Here is a 22,866-nt window from a genome sequence, read left to right as displayed (position 1 = left end):
TATACCACTGCCATAGAAAATTAACATTTAATATGCAGAAATGTCCTTATTTCACATGCTCTGAAAGTGAAAATTATTTTACTTAAAATTCCGTTACTTCGATGTCATAATGTTTGTTGAATAAAACCTCAACATGCTTGTTTTCCTTTGGTTCCAAGAATAACCAAGTCTAACCAAACAAACTTATGCCAAAAGAAATTACTAACTAGGCTAATAAAGCTTGCTTTTCCTGGTATTTCCCTATTTCTTATAGAACTTGTGATTTAACAGAAAACTTACACAAGGCATCTGGTTAAAAACAAGAAACATGCACGTTCTCCCTTACCACCTTCCTGAAAAGAACTACCTTTTTCTTTCTGTGGATCTTGTTCAGAACACCCTGCAGTATAGGTATAAGAACCTTCTTTTTTCTTTTAAGCTTTAAGGTGACACACAATGAAGATGTATCATGTTGTAAAACACAAGATGTTCTTGGCATCCTGTTCTTAAACAGATTACAACTTTGGTAAGTAAACCAGGTTAAGATGAACTAATTTACTTAGGTTTGAATTCAAATTTAGTAATCATGATGCTGTTAAAAAATTACAATCACTCAAAGCAACCATAAGTATAAAAGTTCTCATCTGTCTACAAATTCAAAACTTTAAAGCTCCTAGCTTAGAAAAATATTCTAATTTCCCTAGTTAATTTGTGTACCAATAATTCACAGAGTTCTACAAACAGGATACAGTTCAGAAGGAAAAGGTTAAACAAATCTTCTACACATTAGAAAGGTGTTCTTTTTTTTTAAGGGGGAGGACAGGTAGAAGAGAAAGACTACCTTACCAATGTGAGAACTCACATTTCTGTGAGTGCTATTTTGAAAATGTGCACTAAAGTCTTTGCTTGCTAGGAAACCATTATTCTCAGGGCCTGCCAAATTTATCAGAAACTGATGACGTTTTCCGTGACTGAAGCTACTGATCAGTCAGTGCATTTTACAAAGCTATTAAAATCCCTCAGAAACTTAGAATACAAGACCTTAGAAACAAAGAAGTAAAAGTACTGGGGACACAGTCCATTTTTATTGCTAGAAAATCTAGCCTTGGATTGGGAATGAAGAACCATATGCCTCTGGTTCCATCGAAGAACACATTTAACCTTTTTTTTTTTTTCTTGTGCTTTCTCTATTCTTTGCTATTTGATTTGAAATTATACATGGCACTAGTGATTTTTAGAAACTCTTGGAAATGCAAATACAAACTTAATCTTTCACCCATTTAATGGTAGATACTTAGGAGATACAATTTTAAAATGGAACACCATATGATTGCCCGTGTTCCAGTTTTAATGTGTCACATCCTCAATTCTAATACAACCCACCGTAGAATCAAGTGATATGAGCCTTCAGGATCTTTCAACTTTCTCCCTTGCTTCTCTGTGATTTAATAAGTAACTTTAAAACACCAAATAGGGACAAATAAGAAATGAAGCTTTATATTTCTGCAAACTACAACACTAAAACACAGTGGCTTCTGTAATACATTCACACAGGATGCTTATTAGTAAAATTAAATATTTGCCTATGAATAGCAGAAAAGTAATTTGAAAAGAAAGAGCTTGGAACAAGGCAAATGGGAGGGAGGAAAAGCTGGTCTCAGAACCCATTGTGCCATACCTGACTTTAACATGTGATATTCAAACGAACGTTCACACGCCTTACATCAAAGAAATGAAACAAAAATATTCAGCTACGTTGTACAAAAATTTTTTTACATAAAACATCATAAATCTTGAACAGATTTACTATATTTGAATTCTAAAAAGTTGCCTATAGAATGGTGCTGGGATTCTGTTCTCTGCTTGCTTTTAGGCAGTGCTGTTGCTTAAAAGTTGACACCAGGCACAATATTTTAAAACAAAGTCAACAAGCAAGGAGCAGTACGTGGATTTGAGCCTTTCCCAGATGTCAGTCCTGAGGATGCTGCAAGACTCCCCATCAAAATGTGTAAAGCTATGAGGCGGATACTGATGCCTGAGAGAGTGAGTGACGACATGCACTGTATGACTGCTGTAATGCCAAACAGTGCAGTTTTCCCCTCCTCAAACAGCACGGTTTCAATAAATTTAAAGAACACTCCAGTTCTTAGAAAAATACCAGAAATCATATTTAACAGTTAAAAAAAAACATTATCACAATCTAAAAATGCCCAAATTTTCTCTTATCTTCAGATAAAATATGCAGCAGCCCCATGGCATAAAGCTTATTAACTTATTCTGAGAACCAGAAAGTATATGAGCATAAATATTTTACTTTCACTGAATATATACCATATGTCATTCACCTCTTCCTTTTGGCTTTTCATGCCAAAGGTCCAAATGGCATGTGTTTTTAACAAGACAATACTGAGGAGAGCAGCATTTCTGATCATCTGAATTGGCAGCTCAAAACAGATACCACTCCTTTTACAAAGGGAACAAAGGGTGAAGGGTGTGTGAAATTTGGGCAGTGGGCTGAAGGGAAACCGTGCACATGAAATTTGGGTTACCATGCCCCAAGTGTGTTTGCCACCCAAAACAGAACACAATTACCTACTTTAACAGAGCTACTACCAACATTTACTAAAACCACATTAAAAATACACAGGATAATGAATGGTTTGAAAGAGTGCATTTGGAAGCAGAGAGAACCCAATTACACACCTTCCTGCAACAGAGTGCCTCAATCATACACAAAATAAACTTAAGCTGTTTACAATGTTTCCCAATTTTTTTTATTTTTCCCTCTACATTTAACTATTAAAAAAGTTTTTTTTATTAATAAATGGGCTCCTCTGTGGTTCATATACAATCATAAGTGAACTTTAAATTCCATTTTATACAAACATCTCAAAAAATATTGGGAGTGAAGTATGGTAAGAAATATTGCTCACATTGCTAATTAACATGCGTAGATGAAAGGAGGAAAATGTTTTGTTAGTGCATATACCTCCAGAGCAGAAAACCCACCCAAAACAAAAGATTTAAAATAAAACATACAGTAGCTGATTACAAAAAAAGGTAATGTCCACAAAATTAAGTTTTTCATGCTATTCTACTTTCCAGTACTATGTAATCAATTTGCATGGCTAGATGTTGAATGCTTGAGGTATATAAGAAGGGATACCTGCACATTGAGGAAAATCTGTCATCTTAAGGGTTGTTTCTTTGTTTATTTTGTTTATTCTGATATCTTGACATTTTTAAAAGAATATTTTATTTACATCAAACTTCACTCAACTACAATGACATTCCAATTATAATAGATGACAAACAACGCCTCTATCACTAGGCACTTTTAAAAGGGAGTTTAGGCTTTACAGAACCCTTCTGATGCAATCCCATATATGACATTACATCAACCCACCTCCCTCGTCGCACTAAAATTACCCTTCAGGGGAAATATCATATTATGTAGCCTGATTAATTTACTATGGAAGAAATTAGTATAAAATGACCACAGGAAATGCATCATTTAAGACTAATAAAACAGCCTAAGATGTCAGGTTTGAAAGAGGAGACAAATTGTATATATTTAAAACTAATTAAATAATTTAAATTTGACCTGTACTTTATATATTAGTGAAACACAAATATAGGCTATTTTCTTTTAAAATTTCATTCACATAATGGAAAGTTTCTTGTTTATTAAAAATATCACATTTTGAGACTAGAAACAGTAAAGTGCATGAAAAGTTTAAAATATAAATTTCAGAAAACTCTTATAGCAGCAAAAAAGCAGAATAAAGAAAAACTTAAAAACACAGACACAACCTTTTCCTGTTACTGTGCCATAATTAACATCAAGTAGCCAACCAATTTTTCCCCCATTAAATGGTATTTCAACCACTGCCTCTTGAGTCACAGATTTTCAACTGGCCCCTCCTGGGCGAAAAAAGGATTCTAACATATCTAAAGAGCATCAACAGTTGGGAATAAACCAGTAGCTTCTTAATTCAACCCTGACAGACAACGGAAACAAAGATTAAAAGCATATAATGGCCATTTGGCAACTAGAGTCAGGAAAAATGATCCAAGGTTTTCAACTACTCCCTGTTCTCTCTCCCAAATCCTTTCCACTGTCACCTCAAAAAGCCAAAACCAACAGCCACTTGACCTACTCTGGGAAACACATGGAATATTTGTAGCTTTCTTCTTCTAAAACTTTGATCAGGGCCTTTTCATTCGGTAGTTATTTTTTAAACATTTGACCATAACAGCAAAAATGATACAGATCATATAATATCTGTTTTTTCCAGCACAACCAGGCAGAAAAGGGTGGATGGAAACAATAAAAAATACTGGACACTAATTTTGTGGGCATCCTAAATAGACCAAATTCTATTTTCAAGATGTGTGGCAGTAGAAATTACCCGTTGTTTTCCTATAAAGAAACTGAACAGACAGGCTTAGAATTAACACTTCTAGTAAGGTTATAACTAATAGGGGAACAAAATACAGAACGATTCCTCAAAAAACAAAACAAACAAATAAAAAAAACCAACCAGCACTTCCCCAACAAATTGTTGTGTGCTGTTAAATGCTTGATTTTGAAACCATATTGTGCAATCACCTTTCATTTCTCAGTTTTTCTCATTATGGCTAGTTTATGTACAGATCTAGCAAATTTAAGTGCTTTGTTAATGTGCAAATGACTGGGGAGCCAAAAATCAGTTTGTTATCATGGAAAACAGAAATTCAAGGCAGTTTCCTGCAAGGCATGCCATCATTCAGTTTAAAATCTTTTATTTATAGTTTTTAAAAACTGCCTTTCACAAAAATGAAAAATGGTTGGCTCACTTGAAACCATTCAAAAGCAAGTATTTGTTCTGGAAAAACAAATACCCTGTTGTTGGGCCTTGGATTGGTGATTTATCAATTATGAATGCTGACTCCTAATATAATATGAAGAAGGTCCAACTTAAAAACATGTTAAATTAAAAATTTGGAAAGAGAGTGATAATACTTTGGTTCCAGCCCTAGTGCCAAATGATACCAATATGCACAAAATTGTACAAAATCTTATAGCAAACACATAATGAAAGGAACCTGAAGAAGCAGCTTAAGGATGGCCATACTTCACTCCTACATACTTTGATTTACAACTGTACAGGTCCATAGTAACAGATCCCCGTCTTTGCGGGGCAGTACTCCACTACCTCCGATTAGGCAAGTGAACACCATTGACAAGAGGCAGGAGTGGAGGGTGGAGTTCAAGTTGTGTTAACAGTGAGAAGTGGTCTGAAGGGATGTGAGGGTGTGGACACCCAGTGATGTTGTTCTCAACCAGCCATTGAGGATCTAAAGGCCCCAGGACACCAAGCACGTTCATATGAGTCTTGGAATAGAAAATGTAGTCAATCACGCCCTGAAAAGAGATTGGGAGTTGGGAAAAAAAGAAAAATATATGCTTAGATAAAAGAAAAACTTAAGATATATAAAAGAACAATTCATAATTTGTAAAAGCCAAATACCTGAGTAACCTGTATTTCTGGTACACCTGCTGTCTTCACAATGGGTCAAATAGAGCTCAAATCTTGAATGGGTATTACATGAAATAAAGGTGGCTGGACAGGGAAACACAGTACCCTAGTGGAATCTTAAAGCCTTGCACATGTGCATAAGTGGTAAGCAAATTGAGAAGCTAAATAAGCACACCAAATCATGTCTAGGCATCTTTAGAACTGGCTTGCTTGGGTCAGTGAAATCTAATTTATCAGTATAAACAATATGGAAACTGCACTGACTCTGTTACAATAAACAGAAAATCAGAATATTTATACAAACATATACAAAGTTAATGAAAAGTTATGACAAGAATAATTCTTGTAATAACTGGTATGATATTCAGTTATTTGTACATCAATCAAACACATCTGAATGAAGCCACTGTAAAGCATGTTTTCAGATTTGCTAATCCTAGTTCAGCTTTCCCAAATTTTATACATATATACAAAATACTGCACATATTTAATCATTCTAATCCGTTCTTAAGTTTAGAATATTCATTTTCACAAATCCTGGTGTACTATAAATTCTGGATTCCTTGCTGAACAACAGTACCTCAGGAAAAAACATTCAGTAAAGACCTATCTATGTATTCAGTTGTATCTCTCAGAGCTAGATGATTCGGTTTATCTGATCAGTAAGTTTCAAAACTAGTGTGCTTTTTTTTTGCCCCAGGCTATGTATGCAAGAGCGTGAAGTCAGATTTCTTCCTTCCCACATCAAGAGAGCCTGAGCCCAAGTATGAAGAAAGAGTTCCACACCTGGAAATACCTATTCATAAATACTATACACAGGGAGTTCTAGCTAATATTTTTAAATGGTATCACAGTGAAATGGGCTACTTTATTAAAAGAAAAAAAAAGAATTCAATGAAAAAAATTATACTGTGAAATTTCGGAAACAATTACCTTAGTCTGCTGATTTTGACATGACCAAGACCAAAACAACAAAACAGTTCTTTTGAGGGAGAGGGCCTTATTCAACATTAGATACTATAACCTTACTTTACCACAGATTAAGGAACCTACGTGAATCCAGGGGAGTACTTTCTGCCATTAATGCTCCAAATCCAAATAGTCAAGAAATATTAGCGCAATGTATTTTTATCCCTTCATTTTGGCTAATGCCTAGTTTTGCAGTGACATTTTAGGAAAAGGTTTGACAAGAGTTTCAGTGGTTTTACTTTCTTTTATGAGACCACCCTTTGCTTCAGCAAACACATTTAAAACATTTGTGTTTTAAACAAAACACAAACAAAACATTTTCAGTTAGTTATGTTGAATAAAACCTCTTATATCTTATCACTTTATTATAAAGTAGCATTATGCACATTAGCTACTAGAGTCAGAGAATTCTTTGCAAACATAGGCCCCAATAAAGATGTTAAACATTCCAGAAAGTAAGAACTGGAGATATCACTTGTAACTGTTTTCTTGGTTTGAAACATCCAGAGTAAAAGCTCTTATCCAAATCCTTAGCAAGTTCATGTCTGAACTCGCCCAAGTATTTATACATATATACACCTGGTACACTGTATCATATTCACAAAGAAGGTTATAGACTAACGATTCTTAACCTTTTCTGATTCAAACTGTTTCTTTTTTTAAAAGATCATAAAAAGGTGGGAAAAGTCTTTATATTAGTAAAGTCTATAGGTAAGTCTATAGAAGTGTATATGAGAAAAAAGTAAAAACAATGAAAATAGTTTGAGGTAACGTTATGCTAAGTTTTGTTTTGTAAAAGAATGCGAGAAAATTATACACTATAAATTTCACAATGTGTAACAGAAAGATTTACTACTTGACATAATAGGAAAACTGTCCTTCCTCTTTTCATTAAATGGTTCAGACACACCCTTAGATTGGCGCGGGGCAGGAGGGGGGGCAGGTGATGGTGAAAGCAGCGGCAAGTTTGAATTAGGCTGTTTATTCAACTTATCTGATGTTACGAACTGAATGTTTGTGTGCCCCCCAAATTTCTATGTTGAAATCCTAACCCCTAACCTGATGGTATAAGAGGGTGGGGCTTTTGGCAGGTGATTAGGTCATAAAGATGGAACCCTCATGAATGGGATTAGTGCTCTATAAAAAGAGACCCCAGAGAGCTCTCACTCCGCCATGTGAGGATGCAATGAGAAAACAGCTGTCTGCAACCCAGAAGAGGACCCTCATTAGAACGTGACCATGCTGGCACCTGATCTTACACTTCAAGCCTCCAGAACTGTGAGAAATAAATTTCTGTTGTTTTATAAGCCACACAGTTTATGGTATTCTGTTATGGCAACCTAAACTCACTAAGATACCTTGTGTACAAGTAATTCTCCTAACTGCTTACCCTTCAAGTCATTCCAAATCAGTTCTAGATTAAATGACTCTGAGTTCTAAATACCACGTTTCTACATTTCTAATTTATTTGAGAACCAAGTAAGTAAAAAATGCTAAGCCAAGTAAACAAAGTTTAACAGTACTCCATTGATGCAATGGCAGAATACTATACTTCGATCTGTATTTAATGCTAATCACATGACATTTTTACATTTGATGTTACCTATCCCTTTTTACCAACTGCCTTCAATATTGGCACAGCACTAATTACATAAAATGTTTTGTAAGAAATTGAAAAGTTTATTGTCTGCTACTTGGACCAAAAGCTTAATTCTCTCTAGTCAGGTATGCCCTTAGTTTGTTCTCTGATCATCCTTCTTTTCCATCCTATTCCACCCTCCCATCCATCTACCCAGCCAGCCAGCGTTATTTATCCTCCCCATTCATGCCTCTCTCGCACGGATTTACAGTTCTGCCATTTCTCATCCTATCCTACATATGCTAACATCAAACACTCTCTGAACCATGCACTTTTGGTTCTTTAACTGTACTTCTTTAGACAACATAAATGCTTCAATAAGATTCTTTTATTCACTTATTAATACATGTAAGTTCTTTTGAAGGAACATCAACAAAAGATTTGAAAACAACTCAGACGATGGAGGAAGATGGCTTAGATTAATATTCTAAACATTATTTCCCTAATTTTTACTTTGTGGATAAGGTAAAAGTAACCTTTATAAAAGCCTAGTTAAGGTAGAAATGATTTGGTCTTTTTACCTATACACAAACCAAAAGAACAATAAGAGTTGTAGAATTACTGAACACTTATTTTAAGGAACTTTATTTTAGGTTTTCTGGGTTGTGCTGTGCTGGCAGAGCTGTATTATATACCACTGTATAGGATTTAACCTACAGTAATCTGTGTATCATTAAGTCCCGAGGTTTTCCTTTAAGCTTACACAAGAAGCCGTGGTGTGATAGGGTCAGCTAGAACTTGCTTTCTTAGCACTTCATCCCAACTCTGTGTTCAATGGTATGACGTTGGGAGCTTGAAATCTACTACAATGGGAGTGCATGTACCGCAGAAATCAGCAAACACTACAAATTCGGGCTTCTTTTTTTTCTCAGAAAACTGATTATTAAATATTTACCAGCACATTACTGCATATGAGTGATCTGAACAAAATCAATTATCTCTGAATAGTATTTTCTACTCTAACAGCAAAAATACTAAAATTAGATTCAACTTCTAAACAATTCTTTTCCACTTCTTGATTACAAAAACTGACCAATAACATAAGCACACAAATTTCCTTTCTTCCTACTATCTGTTTCTTGGAAAGGGGCTAACAAGCACTGAAAATGGAAAAAGGTTATCGGAGATGTGTAAGAGCCCAATTCATAAATTTCCTTTGGTATTTTATTAAATTCCCCATCTAGGATTCTTACTCCTAACCACTTTCTAACATCTACATTTTTTCAGGATAGTATAAGACTTTAGGATAGATGCCTGAAATGCCAGAAAGTCAAACAAAGGTACAATAGAAGAGCTACAGGCAGAGTGATTAGAAAACTGGCAAAGGGAAAGGGACTGATAACAGAAAATCACTACCAATCAATGTTTCAAAAGAACAACTGGTTTTGTACAACTGGCCCTCTAATTTTTTTTTTTCTTATTTTGCAAAAAAAAAAAAAAATCTTTCTTGTCCTTTTACTAAGCTGGAATGGTCTACTGCCTGGGCATTGATTAGTATGACAACATGGATATAAAATAGATCCTAAGCACAACTTTCTCTAACCCATCTCACCAAGAAACCTGGAAAATTTAAAGATAAATAAGATATCAATGGAAAGTACTAAGAAAATTTTGAGGGAATACTCCACAAATTCATTCAAGATGAATGTAGCTATATCAGGTTGCTTATTATTTGGATCCTTACTGAAAGTTAGGGATGGTATGGACAAGTGAAGATTGACTATATTCATAAATATAAAGTGCTTTTGAACAGTGCCTGGCATACACAAAGTAAAGTATTTCGGAATTTTTTTCCATTATCATGGTTATTTGAAATTCGAACAAATAAGGGTTCAAAGAGAATTCTCAAGTCAACAATAACCACCACAAAACCTAAGAAACCTTCTTACGTTACGTGCACACGTAGCCAAGACATTTTGAGAATGTAAAAAATCCTGAAGATTACACTGTTAAGCATAAATAACACATATCTTTCTTGTCACGTGTTTGCATTTGACATAATTTCTGTGCCAACCCAGAGGCTGTCACTTACTTTGAAATCAAAGGTGTAATTGGTGTAAGGCATCAAGTTATTTTCATAGGCGCTCTTCAGTTGGAAGCCATGTGTGATTCTCCCTTCTGAGCTTCCATTCTTTCCATTGCAGCTGAAGTTCATAAGACACTCATTGTACCTTAGTTCCTTGAAGTCTTTATGGTTGTCAGCTACTCCTCCATTGCTTAAATATTCCACGACACCTAGTAGAATAAAGAAGGAAGAAACACTACCATTTAGCACTTAGACCTTACAGAAGACTTCATGGCCAAAATCTGTTGCCAGGTGCATGCACCAAGTTCAGAGTGGTTTTATTATACTGAATATTTACTTTTACATATGAAACTGCCTTTTTGTGGTTGATGCTAAAAAAATCAAATACCAGCAATTTCATATGGTTCCATCAAACTGAGGTGTATTTGCCTACTCCAGAGCAAAATATCCTGATCACCCAGAAATATCTTCAGTTCTCTTAATGGTTCTTCAAGCTGAAGATGATTCCCAGGGTCTAGGATGGCATTCACCAGGAGGGTCTTGACCCTAAATATTTTTAGGATGTTATTGCAAAGCACTATCACTTTAGCATTTCAACATTCTATGCAGTCCATCAACAACTTCTGGAATATGTAAAATATAGCATACATAATAAAAATTTTTAAATCACTGACAATAAAAATAGATTTTGCATCTTCAACACTGCAATGTCTAGCTTCAGCTAGGCCACATCATTCTTTGTTTTGAGCTGCAGTGACACTAAACAGTACATTATACGCTGGAGGTATACCACTTGCTCAAAAATATTAGATGTGTCTAAAAAGCTGAAGAGAGCAGAAGCATTCAGAAAAAGCTCACCACTTCCACTGAATAAGTAAACATGAAAAAAGTACCACAACCCTTCTTATGAGGATGATGATTACTAAAGTTTGTCAGTCATCGCTTTCTATTTGTGATCAGGAATGACAGCAACATATATAATGAATAAATGATGAGCACAACATCAGTATTGTGAATAGCTGAAAAGGAGCTATCATTTATCTAGCAGTTACTACATGCCAGGCACTGTTGTAAGAGCCTTACACACTTAAACCTTACAAACAACTCTATGAAGTGGACAAAATGATTATTCCTTTATTTAAAAATGAGGAACTTAGCTATAGATTGCATAGCTCCTAAGTGGCAGAACCAGGATCCAGCCCTGACAGTCTGGCTTGAGTCAACTTGGCATGCTGTGATGCCAAATGATAGCTCATTGGCTTAACCAAATCAAATGAGATGGGGGAAACCTGTGCTTGACAGCAATTTACTCTAAAAAAGAAAAGGATTAAAAAAGGAGGACATAGTTAAGGTGTCAATGAGCCTAGGGGCTGAATACAAACATTTGTGAAAGGATGATTTCGACATTTATTTGCTAAGGAGAAAAAGCAAAGGTGTTTTCTAGATTTGAGACTTTTATTAATATTACAGTTGTAGGCATTTGGGTTATGTTATATTTATTCTTGAGTGGTTATTTTAAACAATTTAAAGTAGCTTATTGAAAATATACAAAATTTAGAATATGCCTCAGTAATAGCAAAACTGGATACTATAATGTTTTACATTTGAATTTTAATATCTAAGTGCAGAACTGATTTTTTACAAAGATCTAAAATAATTTAAGTTAGGACATAAAGTAGTTAAGTGGAGCTCAAGAAGTAATGTGAAATCCTAAGATAATTTTGATTACTCTTCTGCACCTAATATCAGAATTCAAGCATCATTTAATGAATTCACTTAAAGGTTGCCAACATTATTAAACTAGATAGCTACCTGTGCTGAATATTTTCTGGTTGCTTCTTCAGGTCACCCTTCTCCACTGCATTCTGTGGGGCAGGAGGCTGACCTTTACTTGCATCAACTGCAAACCCCTCCCCGCTCTAGCTTCTAGTTGGATTTGGTCAATGGACAGCAGTGGCGAGAGATCAGAGGACAGTAGCGGAGTGAGGCAGGGATATATATTCCCCTGGCTTGTCAGTTTGCAAGGGATTGATCGCATCCCAATTCAAATCCATCACTCCCATTACATGGCCCTCTCCTCGTAACTATTTTTTCCAAGTTTTGATAACAACTCCCACCACTTTTCCCCCTTAGGTGTACAGGTGGTGAAGGGTCCCTATCTCCCCTAGTAACAGGGTACTGCATCACTCATTGTTTTGTGTCCCTAACCCTGCACACATCTTTGGAAATAGCTTAACTAAATAAACTCTCCTCAATTACTCCATGTCCCATTCCTGGGATTCTTACTGATACACTCTCTAATTTAGAAGAGAAAGTCTCTACTCAAAAGTTAAGAGCTAACTGACCTTTCAACTAGAAGTAAAAACAAAACTGAAAGCGAAGAGGAAATGATGTTATAAATACCTGAATCTGGCAATGAGTTAAGATCTGCACATAGCACCAGCGGGATGGAATTAGGATCTGCAGTTGGGCTGCCAGGCCTACTTGAGGCTTTCTCCAGAATGTTTTTAACCTCTGAGACAAACATCATGGTCTGAATGAGTTTCACATCAGAATACTCTGGGTCCCAATGCATGTGGGCATTTGCCACTATAAGCAGCTGTTTGTCTGCAGCATGAATAGGCTTCATACCTAAATTTAAGCATTAGGGAAACAAAGGTTAAGATTATACTTTATGTATCAAAAAAGCAGTATCTTAAGGTTTTCTCCCCCAAACCCATAACCACTTCTTTATTCTTTCCCATTCATTTATATTTTCCCCTTTATCTCATAAAGTAGTTCTTAGAAGCTAAAGTGCTGAGATTCTGGTAATCCCAACATGGGGGTCGACAAACTGCAGCCCATGGGCTAAGTCTGGCCAACCACCTGTTTTTGTACAACCTGCATGAGCTAAGGCTGGTTTTACATTTTTAAAGATTCTACCAAACATTTTTTAGAAGATTGTGATAGAGGCCATATGTGGCCCTCAGAGCCTAAACTATTAACAACCTGGCCCTTTACAGAAAAAGTTTGCCAACTCCTGCTCTCTACCCAAGTTAGGAACTATACTGTGATGTAACCAACAATTAGTTAGAGTACCTTGATTTGCTGAGCTTAGTGTGAACAAGCAGCTTAAATATCTCTGTCATTTAAACATCACAATAACCTAGTGAGGTAGGTTTTCAGTTACTTGAATCACCTAAACCTTAATTTAAGTTCTTCCTACTGCCCAGTACGTATTCACCTTGCATTTCCTGAGCACACCAGTGACAGGGTCAGCAGTAAGAGGCAGTAACATTATATTAACCTATACAAAATAAAGTAAGGCAGTGAATTTGCTATGAATCTGCTACCAAAACAAATTCATACCACACACCCAAAAGAAGTAATTTAAAAATTGAGAATTAGGGAGTAGTGTGCTCTCAAAGTCTGGACATGGGTTTCAGACTTGGCTTTATTACTAATTACTAACCTTTATTTCTAATCACTTAGCCATTCTGGTGTTCAGTTGAATACCTCATTTGGACAATGAGGTATTCAACTATAAAATCTCTAAGGTTATTTTTTCCCCTAAAATACTGTTTTATAATTCTGTCAAAATAAATATTAACATGGTGGATGAGGATAACACATTAAAAAACTTGCCCTTTCAAAGAGGCCATAAGCACCTCTGAAGGGGCAAACTGTGAAAACTGTGTACTGACAGAGAAAAAAAGTGTCCATAAAGTTTTTAAGGCTCAAAACTCAATATGCATGGTACGATGCCATTTAAATAAAACTATACACATACACGTTAGTAATGTGTAAAGAATGACTAAGAGTTACTCCGAGAGGGTATGAATAAGATGAAGGGACTCTCACGTTTTACTCTATATACTTTTGTACTGCTGGAATATTAGATACATACAAAATTATTTTTTCTATAGAATTTCTATAAGTATCTCTTAACATTTTCTATTAAAAATATAAACTCTGAAGAAAGACCTGATTTTCTTAGCCTACTATTTTGGTAAAGTTTCCGTCTTACCAGGCTATAATTATCTTTAATGTTGAGTAAACAAATAACTGAAGTATCTTTCATATGTGACAGAAATGGTCATTTTTAAAGCAATCTGATCGTTCTCTAAGCTCTCTTCTTTCCCTAGGAGTTTTACAGTGTCACTTTTGGCTGTAGATTAAATGTTCACTACACTAAATATTAAAAACTTGCCCCTTCAAAAAGGCCATAAGCACCTTCTATAATATTAAATTACTCTTCCAGGAGTATAAGAGAGAGGTATTTCAGAATGTGAAAGTTTTAACTATATAATTTGTAATTACTCTTCTGCAAATTAAAAGGAGAGTAAAACTAAAAGAAATTCAATGTTCGCATTACCAGAAAAAAAGTACCAAACTTTTGAGAAGAATGAGACTGGAAAGGACATAAAAGTCAGTAAAAATGGAGAGGCTACAAAAGAAGACGGAATTTAAAATCTCACATCAAAGACTGATTGTCTTTGATGATGGATAACCTGAAGAACAGTGAGAAAAGGAGGTTTGACAGATATGCATGGTCTGAATAATTCTATCAGTACTTAAGGCAAAAATCTTTTCTTCTACAGGTAGAAAAAAAATCATGGACATATATACACTACCAAATGTAAGGTAGATAGCTAGTGGGAAGCAGCCGCATAGCACAGGGATATTAGCTCCGTGCTTTGTGACCGCCTGGAGGGGTGGGATAGGGAGGGTGGGAGGGAGGGAGACGCAAGAGGGAAGAGATATGGGAACATATGTATATGTATAACTGATTCACTTTGTTATAAAGCAGAAACTAACACACCATTGTAAAGCAATTATACCCCAATAAAGATGTAAAAAAAAAAAAAGCCCTGATGTGGTCTTGACACCTTCTCCTTGCTCTTACCTAAAATATAGTTAAGTAAACAATGAAATACTGAAAGGCAGGCAGTAGAGAGGGGGAAAAAAAGGTCTGGATATGCAAAGTACATAATGAGTTTCTTACTTTGAAGGAAGCTATAAATATCTAAAGTGGAAAACAAAAGTACCAGGTAGATAAAAGATGCCGCTCTTACCCTGACAATGACTGAGATATAACAAAGAAATTAGAGAAACTGTGCCAAGTACTTAACCTTAAAGACAAAAGATTTCAGTCAAGAAGCTAAAAATATGGCTGAAAGGAGAACCAAATCATCATAATTTCCAAATTCAGCTTAAAACTATTCTTATTTCGAATAACCTTTTGGAATTAATGGCATAGTAAAGACTTTTCTTTTTACAGATTACCTGGCAAGTAATATTCCAAGATATAGATGACGTTTTACACAATTAGTGCTATTTTCCAGCCTGTTTCCCTTAACTTTCCTCAAAAGACAAGAAAATAACTACGCAATAAATATCAACAAGACTCACTGCACTTCAGATGGTGTTTATTTTTTGTAAGAATATTTTAAACTGCACTCACCTGCTCCAAATAGTTCTTTGTGGACCTCTAATACCACAGCGACACCAATATTATCTTTCGTCATCACTCTGTTCAGCATAGCTTCGGATCCATCTGAATTAGCCATTGCCACTTGGTTAAATTCCACTGTATGCTTCTGCACCAATGTAAATCTAAAAGGTACAATGCATTAGTATTATGTTATTAGATAATTGGACTATCATGCTAAAAGCCATTACATGAAGGGAGCACAAGATATAGATGCTACTCATTGTCTCCCTAGTCACTTTCTAGCTGCAAGAGGCCTTGTGATATAGTTCTGGCCAATGAGAGGAAAAAGGTCTGATTACTGTAGAAACTTTCTTGGAAGTGCCACCTAGCAAAGAGATGGTGTGTGTGCATGTATGTGTATGTGTGTATTCCTTTACCCTTTTATATCTCTGCCCCTGTGGTGAGAAACAGGAGGGTAAAGGACAGCCCACTCTGAATGGAGAAGCAGCTGAACCAGTTCTGGACTGCCATTTTTGGATTTCTTGTGTGAGAAAATTACTCTCCTCCTACTTCTTTAAGCTACTGCTGGGATTTTCTGGTATTCAAAGGTGAACACAACCTTAACTAAGTCAGCAGATCAATAAGAAAGAACAGCAAGAGGGAGGGGATATGGGGATATATGTGTACGTGTAGCTGATTCACTTTGTTATACAGAAGAAACTAACACAACAATGTAAAGCAATTATACTTCAATAAAGATGTTAAAAAAAATAAGAATAAAATCTACCTACCCTGTTTGCAGTTTTATTCTCACCACATCAAGAAATCTGTCAAGAAAATGCAGGGACACACCCTTATCTCGGCTAAGTCGAAGCCGATTTTTCCATCTGGCTTTTACTAGAAAGCTGGAATTAGGTGAATGTAAGTGAACAGAAAGAAAGATTCTATAAGATGAGGAATGGCTCTCGCTGTGATTACAGCTTCTGCATCTGCACTAATATTTCCTTTCCTTAGTGCCAAAGTAGGTATTGTAGGATTTAATAGAATTGAGTCTAGCACTGTCATTTAATAGCAGTATGACTTTGGTCAAGCCATTTAACTTCTGTCAGCCTAGTTTTATTAAGTTTGTGGAGTATTTATAAACAACCAAAACCTACTAAATATACTGTCCACGTTTCACTAGGTTTTAAGTGGAGAAAAGACATCTTTGCTCTTATAAAAGGTCCCCACCCCATCTTCCTCCTAGCTTTGAAAGAGAAGCCTGCACACATTCCTTCAAAAATACTAACATCTTACTGTGTTGCAGGGCACTGCTAGACGAAATAATACTCCTCTCCTTGCTCCAATTCTGAATGTCTCAGATGCTTTGAGAAGAATAAAAGGTCGGGTCAGGTGCCTACTCCTACGCCAGAGTGATTAAAGGGAGTGTAGTTTGCACCCTCTACCTTAAAGAGGAGATATTTAAACTGAAACATGAAGGATGAGGAACTACCAAGGTGAAGAATGGAATCAAGAGCATTCCAGACAGAGGAAGAAGTGAGAGGTCCTGGATCAGCAAACAACTTTGTATGTTTATAGGTTAGAAAGGAATGGAAGGGTAGAAATGGTGTTGGAGATTAAGAGGAAGAAGACTGACTGAACAGGTTCGAAGCGGGGAAATGTTATTATTTGATTTATATTTTTTAAGATCACTGCAGCTGCATTGTAGAGAATGAATTACAGGAGCCACAGTTCAGGAATTATGAGAACAATTAGAAAGTTTCTGAGGTTGTTTGGATGACAGATGATGGTGGCTTAGGCTAAGGCAAGAGAAATAAAGAGAAGTAGGCAGATTCAAACTAAGTTCTACAGACAGAATTGATCATCCTCCATATCAGACTTTTAAAAATGTCTTTAAGCAGTGGAATACCTTTTTCAAACAATTTCTGGTAAGATTCTTATACATAAAACAGATAAAGGCAGTATTAGGTTTAAATAAATCAATCACTGAAGATGATGAATCTGTTTTGATGATTATAAAAATTTGAAATCAGAGGGTATAGATGATAATTATAGTCATATCAGTCTCAGTACCCAGTTTATTTCTCTATTCTGTTTTGGTTACACAGCATTAATAATAAAAATCCTGATTCACACAGACACACAGATATAAGTGGTAAATAACTGACTCTGAACTCAGAAAAAGAAAGCAGGCAAAAACTCAATTCAGAGGTCTGCAACAAGTCAACTAAGCAGCATATCAGGAACATGTTATCAATTTCCAAAGTGTTAAAATCTGATATTTGAAACATCTGAGTGAACATGTTATTTTTAAATTACAGTTTAATTATTTGTATTTAATTTTTGAAATATCTTGTAAATATTAACTCTTAAGGCTTATTTATAGGAACCTAGGGTTCTGTAGGAAAGTTTGAAAATCCTATTTAATAGTTATATTTTTAATATTGGAATATTTTTCTTCTACCAAAGTCAGGCTATTATTTGGTAGGGGTTCTAATAATTAGATATTCTCCCCCCCACATCTAATATCTAATTATTAGAACTAATATATCTAATTATTAGAATTGTCTAATTATTAGAACTGCCTTCCCTAACTAAAATGTTTCCCTGTATCTTTCTTCCATCAAAACTAGATCTATATCATTTCTTTACAGGAATATGGAATTTCTTTTCCATTTGACACTACTTTAAATATCATCCCCAAGTCTTCTCAAGAAAAGAAATTATCAATTCTTTATATGATATATGGTGTAAAACAGTTGCTCATTTGAAAAACTCAAGTTCACCCAAAGGTGCAGTACCTAGAGCTGGGCAAAAATGAACTACTGCCTTCCTCATTTTGGACTGTATTTTTGTTAATAAAGACTGAAATTGCACTTGGGGACAGCCATGCTATTTATAAGCCAAATAAGTACTAATATATATCTAAAACTTTCTGGTTCTTTTAGCTCTTAAACCAGGTCTCTTCAGTTCTGCATTTACAGATGCTTAAAAACAAACAAGTGAAAAAATGATTTTAGTAAGTTACCTGTTTACTATGGAGATTTGGGGATGAGTTAAAAATATAAAGAAAATTTCAAGTCACTTGCAATCTAACACCCCCATCAACAAGTCAATATATTTCCCCAGACTTTTCTCCATGCACGTGCACACAAACATTTTTTATACAATTAGAATAATACTCTAGGTCTATATTAATGAACATTCTACCATGGATGTTTCCCTATAAAATACTATATGTTTCAAAAATCAATTTTTATGATTGCATTATAGTCCACTATATTCACCATAACTGAACTATTCTGTGTTGCACATTTACTTCTGATATGAGCTATTATAACTAATGCCGTTAGTTATAGTAATTAACATTTAGTTTAGTAATGAACTTTTTTGCATATAAATATTCTTCTGTGCTCTCAAATAATCTTACCTCTTCCTCTTTCCTTTCCTTTAATAATCTAAGAGTAGCAGACTTTATTTCTGTTGAGTATCATTTCATGAGCTTCTGCCCATTAGTTCACCCATTCAGATATTAAGGGTACTTGGAAACTACATTCTGTTTTTCCAAAAGATTAAATATCCCTGCCAGCTTTTCAGTTTTTATAAATATTATATGTATATATATGTCTTCTCTTAAATAATCAAAATTCTCAATAGGACAGTACAAATAATAATAATAAAAAAAATAAGGGGCCCGTTATTGAGGATCCACTTTGTATCAAGACCTGTGATAGGTACTTCATACATATTAGTCCTAAAATTTGTTAAAACTTTGCAACGGGGTGGACATGAAGAGATGCTGCCCAGATTCCTCATCAATCCTTCAGGAATTGCTCCAGTTGCAGAGAGCTGCCTCACCAAGGTCAAGTACTTCTAGGAGGGGCACGTATCCAATTACAGATCAAAAGCAAAAGATAAAGGTCTGGGGATTTTGGTCCCTCCTGTGTTAACTCTCACAGGCCATTTCAGCCTGTGAAAGGGTGGGGTCAGCTGAGGCTGTCCTGGTCTGCAACACAGCTCTACTCTCTATGCTAATTTCTGCTTTTTCCCCTTCCTTTCCACAGCTGTTGATCCTTAATAAACTCCTAAACACCGAAGTAACTTGGAGTCTTCTTTCTGGAGCACTCAAATTGCAATAGACAGTATTACTATTACCATTACGGAGATGAGGAAAACTGAGGCTCGCCAATTTTTTGAAAAATGAAGTGGTTTACTTGTCCCCAATATATTAGAACTTTTCCTATACACCAATATTTATGCCATCTATTGGGTTGGCCACAAAGTCCGTTCGAGTTTTTCTGTAACATTTTATGGAAAAAACCCCAACGAACTTTGTGGCCAACACAATACTCCTCTAATCATACTTTGGCAAGATATTTTAATACTATGGGGACATGGGATATAATTATATTGATATGGAAACCTAACTAGTTAAGGCACTTTAGTGACTCTCTTGGCTTACCAATCTCTTCTTGGTTTGCCAATCTCCTCCTTACCTGGTCTTAGTCTTTCCACTTTGAAAATAATTCTCCTCAACAGAGACCATGAAAGCAAAATAGAAGTTGCACACCTCTGGTTTTTTCTTGATCGTCAATTAGTGATGGCACAAGCCACATAGGTATACCCCTTTACAGTGCACACGTTATTTAAAATATCCTCCTCGTTGCCTTAACACTTTCACCCAATTTTCCCTTTTTCTTAATTTTCATGGCAAAGAACATAGGTTCATAAACTCTTTTTCTTCAACACATACTTGGTTATTGACTTTTTTAATCAAAAACAACAACAACAAAAAAACCCAAAACAAAAAACACTCCTTTTAAAACGAATCCTGAACAATTACCCTGTTCATTAGATGCCTCCAACTACCCCTCCAACTTTCTTCCTCATTGTTAGTATAATTTATAATTGTATTGCCCTAGTTTTGACTTTTGAAACTTCCCAATCTTCTTGAGGTATCTGCTTTATAATGTCTTTGGTTTTAAAAAGTTCAGAAAAATAAAACCAGTTTTCCTAAATAGAGCACATGTCATTATAACTTACACCTCCCTCCTTGGGGCTTAGAGATTCTAAAAGGGTCAGAGTTATACGCTCAATTTTATTATTTCAGCTTCACCAGTAGTTGAAGAACCAAAGAGATAGTTGAGAACTAAGGAAAAGAAAATTCCTTCTTTCCAGTGAGAATTAAATAAGAGCATAGATATACTCCTTGAACCATAAGAACTTTTCAGGGACTCTGCCTTTAGAAAATGAGATTTCTAGCACCACTATAGGGAGTTATAATCTCCTGTAACTTATCTTGTGTTTATTTTATTCTATATTTATAATACATTTATAAAACAGTAAGAAATAGTTATCCATATTCTATCCACACTACTTTAGAACAATACTACTTCTTACCTTCTCCCCTCCTACCTACAACCAAATAACCTTCACTCTGCTTCTACTTTCTGTTAACTACGACCCTTTCTGATCACGTTAAACTCACTCGTAAACCTAAACCAAATAGAAGTTTTTGTTGTATATTCAGCATAAGATGCTATAAAATGTGTTCTGAGGTCCTTTCATGTAATCATGGGAGTGCCAGAAAACAATCTGCTAGAAAAGGCAAGCTTAGAGAGTGAGATAAACAGGGAAGAAAAGAGGATATTCACCATCCTACCTATATTTGTACAACTCTTTTAACCACTAAAAGCATTTTCACATTCTTGATCATTTTAGCCCCATAAGAAACCTCTGAAGTTAGGCAGAACAGTTATTATTATCCATACTGGAAAGGTAAAGGAAACTGGCATAAAGCAATAATTTTATGTTTCAGATTAAATTAATGGGAAAGCTAACACTGGAAACCAGAAACCACAATCTCAGATTTTAAAATTCTAAACACAACCACCACCTATGACAGAAAAAATTAGTAACTGAGAAACTAGTAAGACAGGATTATCACAATAGGTCATTTTGGGACAACACTATAACCTCTGAATGACCTCTTCTCAACCACAAAACCACCTGTCATAATATAGAAGGAGAAACAAGGACTTGGCCTTACCTGGTACCTCTGAGACAGACAGCAGAGGCAATACAGTAAGGACTAAGCACCATGACAACCTAGTTCCCAGTCCTATTGGAAGAGACTGCCTCTTCACAGTGTAATGGTCACACTGTTCTAAAACTGCTGTTTTCATCTTTCCCTTTCTCACTGATTTGAAACAAAGCATGATCAGATCAGAAATGCTAACCTCAGGAAAAGCAAGTCTAGATCTGGTTTCAGCTCCATTTTTCAACATTTTGGATTTCTTCAAATTGCGTATCGGGCTCCAAGACTCCATTTCTACTAACTGTTTAGTCTATAGGATAAAACATGGGAAAGAGAAACTTTCTGACTCTAAAAAACTTATCTATAATAACAGTCTCTTCTTACACACACACACAAAATACAGACCTATATGTATATGTCTGTTTTATAAAATATTTTGCACTGAAGAAAACACTTATTAAGATAAAGGACAAAGAAAAGGTGATCTCTGGCATCTTATCAACCCAAATTTCCATTTTCTGGTATCTTTATGCACCTAATTACCCAAAAAATGATGTTCATAATGACCAAAAGGTGCTACCAAATCTTGAAGTGCCTTCTGAATCCCCAAAGATTAAACTAGAATGTATATAATATAAAGTATAATGTATACAATATAAAATATAGGGGTTGGGCTTCCCTGGTGGCACAGTGGTTGAGAGTCCGCCTGCCGATTCCGGGGGCACGGGTTCGTGCGCCGGTCCGGGAAGATCCCACATGCGGAGCGGCTGGGCCCGTGAGCCATGGCCGCTGAGCCTGCGCGTCCGGAGCCTGTGCTCCGCAACGGGAGAGCCCACAACAGTGAGAGGCCCGCGTACAGCAAAAACAAAAACAAAAAAACGATATAAAATATAATGTACTCTAATTCTCTGAATAATGGTCTGTGTCCCAGCCATTACTAAGCAATATACTATCCTTCCATCATGATGGATAAGAGATTTTTATTATAATATTTTGCGAAAAATAGTGATTATTATAGTTTCCATTTATTGTTACCCATTCTGTACCACTGTTTTCCATGAAGGGAAAAAAATTTCATCAATGAAGATGAGAAATTATCCGATACTCTGGTTTTAGAAGATTAAGACCTTGAGAATGAGTACAGAGAATTGAAGCACTCTTCTACAGCTATCTTTTAACTGTTAGTCTTGTAAATCATATAAATTCTCTTACAAGGTAATACACAAATATGTACAAATGAGAAAATAAGCCCAGAAAGGGTAAGTGACTCATTCAAGATTA

General features: G+C 35.5%; 1 protein-coding gene across 2 annotated transcripts in view; it reads right to left on the bottom strand.

The window, feature by feature from the left end:
• Window positions 1-2,321: 2,321 nt before the first annotated feature.
• CNOT6L (CCR4-NOT transcription complex subunit 6 like) overlaps window positions 2,322-22,866 on the bottom strand; it is a 112,727-nt gene continuing 92,182 nt past the window's right edge. For both annotated transcript variants that reach the window (XM_082653169.1, XM_082653168.1), the window contains exons 9-12: window positions 15,579-15,730; window positions 12,539-12,766; window positions 10,142-10,344; window positions 2,322-5,386 (exon numbers count right to left, since the gene is read on the bottom strand). In XM_082653169.1, coding sequence (XP_082509295.1) covers window positions 5,174-5,386; window positions 10,142-10,344; window positions 12,539-12,766; window positions 15,579-15,730 — 796 coding nt within the window. In that variant the 3' untranslated portion in view covers window positions 2,322-5,173. The remainder of the gene's footprint in view (window positions 5,387-10,141; window positions 10,345-12,538; window positions 12,767-15,578; window positions 15,731-22,866) is intronic.

The sequence above is a fragment of the Grampus griseus genome, assembly GCF_964374135.1.
Source record: "Grampus griseus genome assembly, chromosome: 4".
In the NCBI taxonomy this organism is placed as follows: Eukaryota; Metazoa; Chordata; class Mammalia; order Artiodactyla; family Delphinidae; genus Grampus; species Grampus griseus.
The sequence above is the reverse complement of the archived record's forward strand: the minus strand, read 5'-3'. Positions and strand labels throughout refer to the sequence as shown.